The sequence below is a fragment of the Hermetia illucens genome, chromosome 2 (assembly GCF_905115235.1).
Source record: "Hermetia illucens chromosome 2, iHerIll2.2.curated.20191125, whole genome shotgun sequence".
Lineage (NCBI taxonomy): Eukaryota > Metazoa > Arthropoda > Insecta > Diptera > Stratiomyidae > Hermetia > Hermetia illucens.
Window position 1 is genome coordinate 175,231,826 of NC_051850.1, and position 14,294 is coordinate 175,246,119.

The following is a 14,294-nucleotide window of genomic DNA, read 5'->3' on the forward strand; positions in this document are numbered from 1 at the left end:
ATGCGGTCCTTACTGTCCCAACCAACGGCATTTTTTTACCGCTGGCTCTCCACTCCCCCGGTGCGTTCTGAAAACGAGTGAGTGGAGAGTTTCCGCGTTCAGCGCCATCTACCCGTCCGCATCCGCAACATCCGAAATAAATTTCGAATGCTGCAGATCCTGCCGCGCCACAAATTTAAGGGGGGTTTTTCAGTAAATTTCTAAAAAGTAGTAATATACTATTAGCAAGTTTATTTGAGCAGATATTGGAATGGGACATATTTTGAGGCCTAGATTTCATCTAGGCGCACCACCCTGATTTTTTTCGGATTTTTAGGTTGGGTAGTTTCCGAAAATGAGTCCTGTCTGACTTCAAGTGCGTACATTTTGACTCATTACTCACGCACTTTGCAATCTATGCCAAAACTAATGTCAGTTTCGAAAAGTACAAATCGAGACCTTTCACTTGATACCCTACACAACTATATCCGGGGAAAAAAATTTTTGAATCCCTCCTTTGCATGTATGGGGAGCCCCCCTTTAAACTCCACCTAAATTTATGCCACTCACTGTATGCGTGGGATTTCATAGTTCCCATCTGTCCACCAAATTTCGTTTGGATCGGTTTAGCCGTTTTGGAGAAAAATGCGTGTGACAGACAGACAGACAGACATTGAATCGATTTTAATAAGATTTTGTTTTACACAAAACCTTAAAAACGGCACGGGATGACCCCCTTAAATATAATTTGATGAAGATTCGCTAACCAAAGATATCTCAAAAAAATAGTGGAAAAACAGAAAATAAAATTAAAGAACTACATAAAAGCAGAGCAAAGAATAAAAACATGCTTAATAGGAATAGAACACATTTTACATACCTTCTCCATTGCGATAGTTATTAGGCTGACTACCCATAGTGCGTGAATCTCGTTGTACGTATTTGGAGTGAACGTGTGTCGTTTTTTATTGGATTTTTCTCTATAATTGTCTTATCAATGCCTATTATAATACGATTTTTTTCTCAGCGAAGTATAATATAATGATTATGATGAGATATATATTTAATATATGTAAAAAAAATGTTCTGTTCAAGTTTAATTGGAAACAGAAATCTGCACGCAAGAGTAATAGATATAAACTTGGATTGATTTTTTTTTTAGTTTTTATATTTTCTATTTTTGACTTAACGGCGGACAGTGCAGTGTTTACGGGCTTTTAATGCAATTTTTTTCTTTGTTTTATACTTTTTTTTTTTGCTCGCAACGCGTCGTCGTGATGAGCTTCACCTTCCTTCGATTCGATTACACTTTCATTCAAAGTTCGTAATTGTTTATATTGTCGATTGATTTATAAACATTTTTTTTTGTATTTTTCAATTAATATAAACTTTAAAAATATATTTTTTTAAAAAAACAACTACATATATGTATACTTATTAATGAAAACTTTTTTTTTACCGATTACTTCCTTTCACGGGTTCAACTTAATTTTGTATATTCCATTATATTTCAAGTTTTCTACATATAAATCTTAATGTTTCAAGTCCATTATTATATCACGCTTTCGTTCAATTTGTTTTTATATTGTTTTTTTTCTTTATTCTTTATTTGTGTGTGTATTCATATACATATGTATTTTAGTAAATTTACAGTACTATCACAGGTGTTAAATTTTTTTAGTATTCCTTATAATCAGTTTTTTATTTTCTATAAAAATGCCTTAAGTATTTTTTTTTTACTTTTTATTGTTATCAATATTCTGTCCTTTCCTAAGCTTCTTTATATACAGTTTTAAATTGGTGAATTGATTATAGTATTCGAGATATTTTAGTTTATTTCATAGAATTTGCGATCACTAAGTTTTTATGTTCACTGCTTTGAAATAATATTTTGTACTCTTTTTATTTCCATTTCGGTTCGTTTTAGTGTAACTTATAAATATTGTTCGCCGCTGCTGCTGCCACTACACTTTTCTTGGTTTTCAAGTTTATTTTCACGTTTTCTTTTGGATTTCCTGTTTTTTTTTGGTTTTTTTTTTATCGAAACTTTTTTACTAAACAAACGAAACTGGGATGATTTCAAGTGCTGTGTATCCTTTCCAGATAGCCGTAAGTGAGTGCTGTATTTTAACTTGTAGTATTTTTTCTAAGTTTATTGGTAGATTTATTAAATTTGTAAACTTTCACTGTTCGCTTTGCTGTTTTTGCTTTACCGATCACGTCTTTATACTTTGTTATGAAAAAGGTGGACTTTATATGAAATTTGTTAATGTTTATTTTTTTTTGGCGCTAGAATTCTAGGTGAAAACTTATTCCTGATGTGGTTGTTGTTGGTTGCTTGCTGCTCTTGGTCGCCGCCGCTTCGATGGCTCGAACGGAAGCGTTCGTTTAAAAACTTCAATCGTACAATTTTATGCTATTGATGATTATTGTTTTGGAACATTTCATGTGATATCTTTATCATTTTTAAAACTAGTTTGAATTCATTAAAGAAAAAGGATTGTTGATCGAAAAAATATAAAGTTCTGAATGTGTGTCCGGTAACTAGAATCGTTTCATCCACATCTACGTATCTTTGTTGTTGTTTTGATGATGATTGATCAGAAGAAGACGAGAGAGTAAGAGAAAGGGAGGAAAAGTTTTTTTTTTTGTTTTTGTTTTTTTTTTATGACAATGAGTTTGTGTATTGGTTTTCGAGCTCCGCCCACTTGCTGTTGGTTCAAAGTGTTGTTTGGTTGTTGGTTTGTTTCTAAAAATCAGATTATTAGTTTGTAACGTAGTATTGATGAAATGTGTGATGTTATACGAAGATTTAGTTACACAAGCTGAAAGAAATATTGGAAATTAAATAACTTTGAAATCGAAAGCGAGTAGGATTTTAACGTGCCAGTTTTCGAAACGTTTACTCTTTTCCTAGTTCCACGAATTTTCAGGATTGTAAATATGTTTTTAGTTTAGTTATTTAATATCTTACATGACAGGCCCCGCGACAGGTCGACCAAGAAAATGCATAGAATGTCGTGACAAACATGATGGTCGGATTAAGTCACAGGCCTCGGAGAAATGCTAGGGCGTCCACCTCAGTCGACGCGGCAGGACGGGTCCCGGTCCTGTCGAGAAATGTGAAAGGGTTCTTGAGCATGGACGGCGTGAGGACGTAAGCAAGTTAGTCCGCACACAACGAACAAAACAAATACGTGTCTGCACGCTAAATGTTGGTACCCTAACTGGAAAGACGGAGGAACTCGCAAGAGCCCTTCGGAAAAGGTGCATTGACATCTGCGCTCTGCAAGAAACCCGATGGTCTGGTGCCAAAAGCTGCGACATTGAACGCGAACGCGGTAAAAATGGCTACAAACTTCTCTATTTTGGTAACCCACACACTCAATATGGTGTTGGCATTGCCATCTCAGAGGGTTTCCGTGATGCCATTAAAGAAGTCGAACGATTTGATGATCGGCTGATGAAGCTCACCATTATATCAGCTGATCGCACTATTCACTTCTTCACCGCGTATGCACCACAGACAGGTTGACCTGATGCCGAGAAAGATGCCTTCTGGCAACTTCTCGATGAAAAGACTTGTCACGTGCCTGCTGACGATTACATAATCATTGCCGGCGACCTTAATGGTCATGTGGGTGAAAACGCAGACGGTAACAGGTGCCATGGGAGAAAGGGGTTCGGAGCGCGCAATGAAGGTGGCGAGCGTATAATCGATTTTGCGGACACCCATGACCTTGTACTTACGAATACATGGTTCATCAAACGATTGTCTCATCTTCCCACATTTTATAGCGGGAACAGTAAAACGCAAATCGACTATTCTCATAAGACGCCAACATTTTACCACTGTCACTGATTGCAAAGTCGTTCCCTATGAGACTATCGCACCTCAACATCGGCCGTTGATTGCCGTCCTGCGAATTAAGACACCGATAAAACAGCGTGAGGAACGCACTGTCCCGCCGCGCATTAAATGGTGGCGATTTGATGAGAAGAAAGAAGAAACGGTCTCACTCATACGATTGCCAACCATTACGAATGTGGAAGAATCATGGAACCAAATGAAAGACACGATCCACAAAGCGGCCTCTGCAACCCTCGGGGTCACCAAGCCGGGTAAGTGGTACATCAACCGAGATACTTGGCTTTGGAATGATTATGTTGAAATGAAGGTCCGTGAAAAGAAACGCGTCTACCACAAATTTCTCGACGATAAAACGCCTGCTAATTGGCAAATTTATAAGAATGCCAACCGGGAAGCAAAGAAAGCGGTCGCTGTCACCCGAGCGAACCATTTCAAAAATCTTTACGATAAACTGGACACTCGGGATGGCGAGAGAGATCTGTATCGACTTGCTAAAAGCCGTGATGAACGCATACAGGATATCGAACACTTCTGTTGTGTTAATGACAAGAACGGTACTTTGCTTACCAACCGTCGAGCCGCAACGGATAGATGGCGAGAATACTTCGAACAAATTTCAACTGAAGAATTTGCTCATCCTCCACTTCCACAATCATTTGGACCAGTTCCACCAGTCAGCGCAACTGAAGTCGAGGAGGCAATAAAACAAATGAAATCGGGGAAAGCAACAGGACCTGACGACATCGCATCTGAGCTCTGGAAAGCGAAGAGGTGGGACCCAACACTGTGGCTCAGTGAATTCTTTAACCGGGTTATTCAGGAAGGAAGAACACCATCTGACTGGCAAGAAAGTACCACTGTTCCAATATGGAAAAAGAAAGGTAGCCTAACAGAATGTTCAAATTACCATCCGATCCGGTTACTTTCCCATACCATGAAGATTTTTGAACGCATTCTTGACAACCGTATTCGCGAAATCGTTGAAATAACCGTGAATCAAGCCAGATTTGTCAAGAACTGCGGAACTACTGACGCAATACACACTGCGCGGTTACTCATGGAGAAGCATCGCCCTCTTTACATTGCACTTCTGGATCTAGAGAAAGCGTTTGACCATGTACCACACGAACTCATCTGGTATGCTTTAAGACAACACTTCGTGCCAGAAGAACTCGTGCGCTGAGTTCAATTGCTCTACCACGATCCGAAAAGTGAAGTTCGAAGTATGGCGGGTGTATCAAAACCGCTTCGTGTCTCTGTTGGAGTTCATCAAGGAAGTGCCCTCTCACCACTCCTCTTTGCCCTTGTTATGGACACCGTCACACGGGATATCCAACGTCCAGCGCCCTACACACTGCTTTATGCAGATGATGTTTTCCTAGCATCTGATAGCAAAAATGATCTCGAGCAACTTGTTCAAAAATGGAATGATCGCCTCATGCAACATGGTCTCAGATTGAATTTAAACAAAACTGAATTTTTGACGACCGATCCCCATGAAACAGGCACAATCACTGTCAGCGATAGTGATCTGCCCAGAACTGAGCGATTTAAATACCTCGGATCAACGCTATCAGCCAATGGAGAACTGCGTTATGAAATTGCTTCACGCATTAGCGCAACTTGGATGAAGTGGCGTTCCACAACTGGTGTCCTTTGTGATCGACGTATCAACGAACGTCTCAAATCTAAAATTTACCGCAATGTTGTCCGTCCAGTCGCTCTCTATGGTTCTGAGTGTTGGCCGACCATAAAAGACAATGAACGGCGTCTTGCGGTAATGAACACGAAGATGCTACGTTGGACTAGTGGCGTCACACGTTTAGATCACATCCGAAATGAGGATATCCGCGATCGATATGGGGTTGCACTGATCGTGGAAAAGTTGCGAGAGAGGCGTCTTCGATGGTATGGTCACGCAATTCGTGCAAACGAGAATTCACTTGCCAAGATTGGTCTGAATATCGAATTCGATGGTAAACGACCAAAAGGCAGACCTAAGCAACGGTGGCTTGATACGCTGGATGGAGATTTGAAAGCCTCGAGATTGCACCCAGATCAGGCATTCGATAGAGCCAAATGGCGAAGCCGATCACGACGAGCCGACCCCGCTTGTGAACGGGACAAATGCTGAAGAAAAAGAAGATTTAATTGTTTATAGTGAGTGAAAAAAAGTTTTTTGCAAAGGATTTCCTATACGTTCTTGCATAGAGAGAACTATTCAAGGTAACACGATTAATATAACTTTCTATCTTCACTGATGAAACATTGTTTGAAAAGATCAAGGGAGCTAGTTGGGTTTTCGATATCCGTTGAGAAAACACAGCTAGGAATAAAGTGTGTTAGAATAGATAAACATATCAGAAAACAGCGACAAGAACAGTGTTAGTTAGGTATATTTTAAGCATGGAGGATGCCTAAAAGTCGAGCAGACATATTGCAAAATACTGAAATCTCTCAAAGCTACACACCCCTTAAGTTATATAAGATCAAACATGTATTACAGAACCATGCTTAAATATCTTCAAAAGTAAAGTAATTCAATAGCATAAAATAATCATTCAATCATAGCACAAATATACAGCTCAAAAGTAACCTTGAACTACACAATGTTTAGTAGTAAACAATCGTTTGAAACCTAAACGTGTGCTGCCGAATATACATATGCGGACAGAATAAATCTACACAAAAGTCAACTGTGATAATTTCAAGACAGCGGCCAGTCAGATTACATTTCCCAGAATATGAGCTGTAGAAAAATTGTAATAGTAAACCATGTATGAGAAAATACACTGTTGGAATAAATCTTACAGACAAATAAATAAACCGAGTGAATCAAATTCCCCTGTACAGTTTCCAGGGATCTATTTTTTCTTTTATATATATTTTGAAAGCAAAATATGCTGAAGTTATAGTGTAGAAACGCCAGAGTACCTCTATGAAGTCCCAAAACAATTGTTCACCTAGTGTCCGTAGTCTGATTCTAGCTACAGCTGAAGAATCGAAAAGCGAGTTCCTGAGGCGTTCATAATTTTTTCTTTGGTGGCATCGTCCCTGTATGCCAACGTCCCATGCAAACCGTCGTAATCTTGTATGCATTTGCGCGTGTCTGGTACAACAGCTCTCGCGATCGAATCTTATTGTAGGATGGTCAGATCCCTGTGACATAGTCAACTGAAATCAGCGGCTTTTAAGTAAGGTGAATAGATTCGAAGTCCCCAGCGGACTGGAAAGCCACAAGCAAAGTTCCAATTCAATATCGGATTGCGTGTGGTGGAAAGGAACTGACATAGTTTGTCTAGGATGTTACTTATAAGGTTGGAAATAGGTTTTACTTATACCTTGCTGAGTTTCACTTTAGTGTTTACAGCTTATACCGCAAATACCGATATTTCGGGAATCACTTGCTCTCTTCATCAGTGCTTAACAAGTTCTTGAACCACTTGTCCCCTTCATCAGTGCTTAACAAGTTGTTGTTAAACACTGATGAAGGGAACTTGTTAAGCACTGATGAAGGGAACAAGTGGTTCCCGAAATATCGGAGACTGTCACTGATGAAGGGAACAAGTGGTTCCCGAAATATCGGTATTTGCAAGAATAAATATTCATACCAACGAAAAAGAAACAATGAGTTTTTATTATTTCGAATAATTTATTGTTTATGGATGATCCGAAATTGCATATGCAGTTAACAAACGTGTTGCTTTCCCACCACTCCTTTTTTTCTTGTTATCGACACTGTCACACGAGATATTCAACGTCCAGCGCTTTATACATGGTGATGATGTTTTCGAAAACTTCTCATAGCAAGCTTATCTCGATCAATTTGTCCAAAAGTGCAATGATCGCCTCATGCAATTCGATGTGAGACTGAGTTTGAATAAAACAAAATTTTTGATGACCGACTCCATTGAAACAAGCACTATTACTGACATTGGCTTGCCGAGCCGATATCTCACATCAATGCTATCAATCATGGTGAACTGCATTATGCTTCACGCATGAGCGGAACTTGGATGGAGTGGTTTTGGAAAACAGGTGTTCTTTGTGATTGACGCATTAACGAACGTCTCAAATCCAAAATTTCGTCCGCCCGGTGACCCTCTATGGTTCTGAGTGCTGGCCGAATATAAAAGACAATGAACGACGGCCCTTGATAATGGAGACAAAAATGTTGCGTTGGGCCAGTGTACATTATTCGCGCTAATGAGAGCTCACTTGCTAAGATTGGTCTGAATTCCGGAATCAAGGGAAAACAACCAAACGGCTGGCTGAAACAAAGTTGGCTTTTGATATCCTAGATGGAGATTTGAGAACATCTTGACTTCATCCAGCAAAATGGCACAACCGATTAAGTCGAGCCGACCCCGGTTCTGAGCGAGACGAAAGCAGAAGTAGAAGGTGTGGTTTTCGTGATGTGATTAGTTGTTTAGATCAAGAAAAAGCTGTTGAATACAGTTCTTGGTAGATCGATTATGGATGGATCAATATGCTACTAATCACAAAGGGAATGCACCTAAAATGGAAATCAATGGAATCATTGAGAACTTTAAACGTTTGATGTGAAGTATATCGGCAACGGTAATTTTAAAATGTATAAAACCTTATTAGGCGAGGATTCTTCGGACTTATCGCCTATATAGTGTGCGATGCAAAAAATTCCGTCATCCCATTTTTTGCTTGAAATCATTTGTGTATTGCTTATATAAGCATATTTAAACGGGCATTTGTCCCTAGCTCGTAATGTTTATGCATTTAGTTTGCCAAACCATTGACTTTAGTATGATATAGGCAGTCCTTAAATGCCAGATATTTTCACAAAAGTGACAACTTTAACCTGTTACAACTCTGTTAATAATAGTGCGATCTCCACCAAACAATTGATAGTATCATGCTCTATTAAATAGCCTATATTACTGCAAAACTTTATGATTCAAGGATGAACTTAAGGGGGTTCCCAACCAATTTCTAGAAAATATACTAATAAATATGGTAATACGATATTATTAATTTTATTTAGATAGGTATGAGTATGGGGAGCATTTTGAAGCCTAGAGGCATAGGCATAGGCCACTATATTTCTTTTCAGATATTTTCGTTGGTCCGAACCCTCGCACTCCTCGCTTTTGCAACCACTATCAAAACTAATATCGGTTTGGGAAAGTATTAATCGAGACCTTTCATTTCATACTCCACATCAGTCTTTTGTATTGGCCCGGATATTGGTCTTGAGGGCTTCCTGGTTCGTTGTAAACTTCGGATTCTAGGTATTCCCACAGAAAAAAATTGCAAGCATCCAAATCAGGAAATAGCAATCCTTGATGTGGCCTCGTTTGGAAATTCGATTATGGAACTGGCTCGACCTCTCGGAAAAATGACGACAATATTCCAGGCGGAGATATATATCATTTTATTGGCAGCAGAAGAATTTTTGCGGCAAAAATGGAGGGGCCGCATTATTCGAATCTGTTCCCACAGTCGGGCAGCATTATCAGTACTAAACAGCAACAACATATCAAGCCAGTTGGTGTGGAGTTTTCATCAGGTGCTGCTGAATCTCGGCCGACTGAATGAAACATTCCTGATGTGGGTGCCAAGGCGCTCAAACATCGCTGGTTATAAGGAAGCTGACAGACTGGCTCGCCAAGGTTCTGAATCCACAATGGTGGGGCAAGAACCAGCTTTTGGCATCCGGCCATCTACTGTCAAGTCTACTCTGCAGAGGTAAACGGCAAGGATCCACGCATCCGAATGGCGAAAATCTTTGTGAAGGAACCCAAGGCCGCTAGAGCAGCTTTTCTGTTGACCCTTAAGAAGTGGGACATGAAAACCATAGTAGGGCTTTTAACGGGACACTGTCCCTTAAAGTAGCAAATTTTAGTGATGATCTCGGCCATATGCAGCCAATGCGAGGAGAAAAACCTTCTCAGACCTCAGACGAAGATATTTTGGTAAGGATTTCTTCAAAGAAGAGTCTGCGCATTCTCTGTCTCTGGAGAATGTTCTCAAATTCGCCAAAGCCTGCGAACACCGTCTCAAGAGATCGATGAATAGACGATCTCCGGGGACAGTACAATGGGCCTATCAAAGGTCCGAGTGCTTGAAACTGTGGCTCCCCCACTAAACTAAACTAACTAACTTAACATTTACTTGTGCTCAATCGAGCTAAGCAAACCATTAGCAAAATAAATTGCTTATGCGTGAGAAACCCATATATTTAATTCTTAGTCCTCCAGATCGCAGTTAGACGATGAATTTAACTTTTGATCAATAATGTCGTCATTTCAATCTTCGACCGGAGTTCCATTTAGTTTCTAAGAAACTCAGGGATCTTTCATTGTGTATTGTGCCACTCGATCTACCTGATCCAGAAGTTTTAACAGTTCTTCCGCAAGGAGGATTGAGTTGGTGACTTCAACGTCAGGATAACGCCTGATAATAGCGGCTAGAACGGGGCCGTTATTTTAACTATCGCATCCACGCCACCATTCCGACGCCCAAGCTGCAAACGAAGCATCCTTGATGGAACTTTTTCGTCGGAATCAGGAGCAGAATGTCGCAAAGGTGAACACCGGGGGTAACAAACCGGGTCAAAAAAAAAATTGAGGTAATGCGGAAATCGTTTCTACTTAATGTCGAACAGGACTGAATTGTGTGGAAATAATTCTATATGGACCCCTACCGAGGATTTTCCATTTTTTAATATGAAATAGTTGGAAGAGGCAGTCCTTTCTATGAAAAGATGACAAGACAGTTCATGTTAAGCGATGCGAGTTCCACAGGAAATGTTGTCAGTTGTGGATACTGTTCATCGAGGTGGGGCAACAATCGTCGATCTCGGCTAGTGCTCCTTGTAACGTTTGATGTGGTACACTGACGGATCCCTCAAAACAGAGGGAGCAAGCGCCGGTGTCATTGGTCCAAGGAAAATGTGCTTTGAGCCAATGGGCAGGTACACTAGCATATTTCAGGCGGAAATATACGCCATAGACAAATGTACCTTCTTTAATCTGCAAAGGAACTATAGGGGGCAGAACATAGCTATTCTCACCGATAGCCAAGCAGCTATCAAGGCACTTATATCCAACCAGGTGAACTCTAAACTGATGTGGGAATGTCTTGAGAGACTGAATACACTCGGCTCGTCCAACAAGATCTGGATACTTTGGGTTCCAGGCCATGCTGGGTTGGAAGGCCGCCTTTACACAGACCATAACCCTTCTGTAGAATCGGAAACGGCTTCATGGCTATGACACTAAGAAATGAAGAGGAACGGTTGAGGGAACTATACTGGGCGGGAAACCTCTATACACGTCCTGGAACAGTGTCCGGCACTTGTGCAAAGTAGGTCGAGGGATCTGGGAGAACACTTAATACCAGATGCAAAGCTGAAAGATCTGGAAGTAGGGAACATACTAAAGTTCATGACGGTCATAGGCCTGCTTGAGATACTATGATCCATAGGTACACTATAACCAGTAAAAGGGGAACAATAGTTCTTCAAGGACGCGGTGCGACTTTCCCTTAGAATAATAATACATACCTTCTAGGCGGATCTGAGGACTTTCCATGCTACCTGGACAAGATTAGGAAGGTAGGAAGATAACTGACTGTGCGTTTTGCTTTAGATTACAGACGACACGACGGATTCGCCAGCAACTTTATGCAGATGAAGGGCGCTCGCTCCGGTCAGCATTATCAGAGAGGTCTGAGGAGCACTCTCAGATGGAACCGTATTGCACACTACGTTCGGGGGTATATTCTTGCAAAGAGGTTAAGCACGATTATTGGAGGGACCGGATTCCAGAGGATTCTTCTAAGTATCATTTTATTCTCCTCTTCCCTCCTTTGGAAGAGAGAAATTCCCTGACTTGAAGGCTCCCTAAAACGGAAATCAGAAGCACTGATTCTAACTGCGGAGCGGCACGTGTAGATTGTTTGTTCTAATTTTCGCAAGTTTCTAATTTTCGAGCGGCTACTATACTACTATCAACGTTTGAGGGGCTTGAACTTCAAAGGTGGCTTCCTCTCAGCCATACTTTTTCTTGCGATTGATGACGCAATTTTCACTAGAGGACGGAAGCAATTCTACAATAACTTTCGACTACGACTACTTTAAGACTGTAACAGTTGAAACACAATCTATACGTCACCTAGAGCCGCCTATCATAGGATATAGCCTTGATAGTAACGTCACTCCGTACCTACCACTGTTACCTTGATCGATCTCCAAATTAAGATGAAAGGACGCTGATGAACTAAATTTCTATGACACAAAAATAATGTAAAGTCGGACCGGGTCCATTTGCAATTGAAATTGCATATTTTGGAACATAATGGTGGGCAATCTGGCCAAAAGAATTCCAATGAATATGAATTTTATTAGTGTACCTTCGTCTCAATGACACCCTTTCTGAGAAAAGATTTTGTATGGACAAGGACGACGACTATCGCTGAATTCTAACATTGGTACCTGTTGTGTAGGCATATTCGCATAGAGCCTTGAGCTGAGTCGTGCTCGTCAGCAAGCATCCCCCCCGAGTCGTAATAACTTACGAACTTTCGTCGGGGAGTGGGTGTCAGCCACAACTACCACAATCTTTCCACTAAGGGACCAACCAATAATGTACGACGCCAAAACAAAAACTGCAAAGGCTCATTCTGATTCCCATGACGATTTCGCACCTCACGATAGACGTCAAATTCCCAATAGTTCCTTATATAATTCTGATCGGGGGATTCGGAGCCGTGAGGGCGTTTTGTTCAAATGACTCCCAGGATTAGTAGCCAAAGGCACCCATCGGTAAAGGCAGAGTAAGGATCATCCGAGATGACTTGCATGTTGGGGTTAACGTAACTTTGGCAGAACATTTGAATTGCTCTCATTTGAAATTTAATTGGTTACTCTTTGTGAAGTGTTCAGGACTAAGTGCAATTTGAATTTGTGAAAAATCCTCCCCGGCAGGTCGTCCTGCATCCACGACAGAAATAATTAGCGGCGCGGCTCGAGCAACACGCAATTCGTATGCGGCTCCCCGCAGTTTCCAAAAACACCACAAAATTCCGGTTTCTTACTAGACCAAAGCATTTCTCATCCGACTATCAACACAAGGCGGTAACAACGCGCCGGGGCCCCATTTCTATTTCTGACCGCAGCAGTTCCTCCAGCTGGAGGAGCACATCCACGACAAGCGCTAGCACGTAGGAAAATTTTCTGTGACATCGAAAAGCTTGATCGGCGACCCCACGCACTGAAAACGATTCGGTTTCGTGACGTTTATCATTTTCTATTTTCTAGTCGTCGTTGTCGCCGCCAATTCACGCTCTAACGGGACCGCCGACACCATTCAAAAGGCCTGCATTCGGCTCGTGTTTATTTTCACCCCGACGTGGGCTAGTTGCGATTTGTCCGACTAGAAATGCATCAATTGCAGCCAAAGAACGCACACACAACGGACTCTCTCCTCGATTTGGCAGCGGTGTCGGTGGGCACCCCATTTACACCCATTGTGCTTTGATTTTTTTTTTGTCTCGTTGCCGTATATGAAAGGACTACGCAATTTTTTTCACCGGAGAAATTCATGGAATCACATTCATTTCTCGACCAGTGGCACAAAGAATTGTTTTCTCACATTCCAAACGCCAACTATTCACTAAATACTCGGCACCGATCTCGACTTTCTTTTGACATATTTCAGAATAAAATTACCACGGGCCGGAATAAATTTTTGACAACTCTACACACTTCGTCACGGCATTTTATCGACTTTACAGAGTTTTCGCGGTAATATTTCATTGGACCGTAACAAATTAGCGAATGGGAAATGATTTTCTTCAAGATGGGAGTATTTTGGGCACGTTAAAATCCTAATTCAATTGATTATTTTCGGAAAAATGTTGAATACGTACCACGACACAGCACAACACTGACGGGACGCCATATTGCATTCGATTATTATCGTCTCTCTTTTGTGTTTCGATTTTATTCAACTTTCCGCTTTGAGTGGATTCGCACCAGTCTATTGTTCTTGTTCTTCATAGAAAGTGCTTTTCGTCTGCTTTCCAATGGTGTGTTTACGTCATTTGTGAATTTTGACAGCCGTTATAATTTTTATCGGTTGAGTGATGTCATAAGATCGGGCGAAAGTTTGTGGGGAAGATCCGTTGATTGCTAATTTGGTGTTTGTTAATAACTCCAACATCAAAACTTAAAAATGGCATAAAACAGACGTAAATAGTAACATTAATTTAATTACAAACGTTATTTCTTAGAAAGGCTTCAAAAAATACTTCACTGAGTTGTATGCAGAATCCATAATGAAGCTCGAATTTTAACCGAGATATACTGCGCCAATTAAGTCATCACACAGAGACGGATTAACACACAATCTTTTAATCAAAAATTTATTAAAGTGAAAACAAGGAAATATAAATTTTACGGGAT

General features: G+C 40.7%; 1 protein-coding gene across 3 annotated transcripts in view; it reads right to left on the reverse strand.

The window, feature by feature from the left end:
- Nucleotides 1–13,908, reverse strand: part of LOC119649027 (cold shock domain-containing protein E1) — a 44,594-nt gene extending 30,686 nt beyond the window's left edge. For 2 of the 3 annotated variants that reach the window (XM_038050984.1, XM_038050983.1), the window contains exons 1-2: nt 13,760–13,908; nt 860–2,804 (exon numbers count right to left, since the gene is read on the reverse strand). In XM_038050984.1, the coding sequence (XP_037906912.1) occupies nt 860–896 (37 nt within the window). In that variant the 5' untranslated portion in view covers nt 897–2,804; nt 13,760–13,908. The remainder of the gene's footprint in view (nt 1–859; nt 2,805–13,759) is intronic. The other variant, XM_038050982.1, reaches the window with a different exon arrangement.
- Between the last annotated feature and the right edge of the window lie 386 nt (nt 13,909–14,294).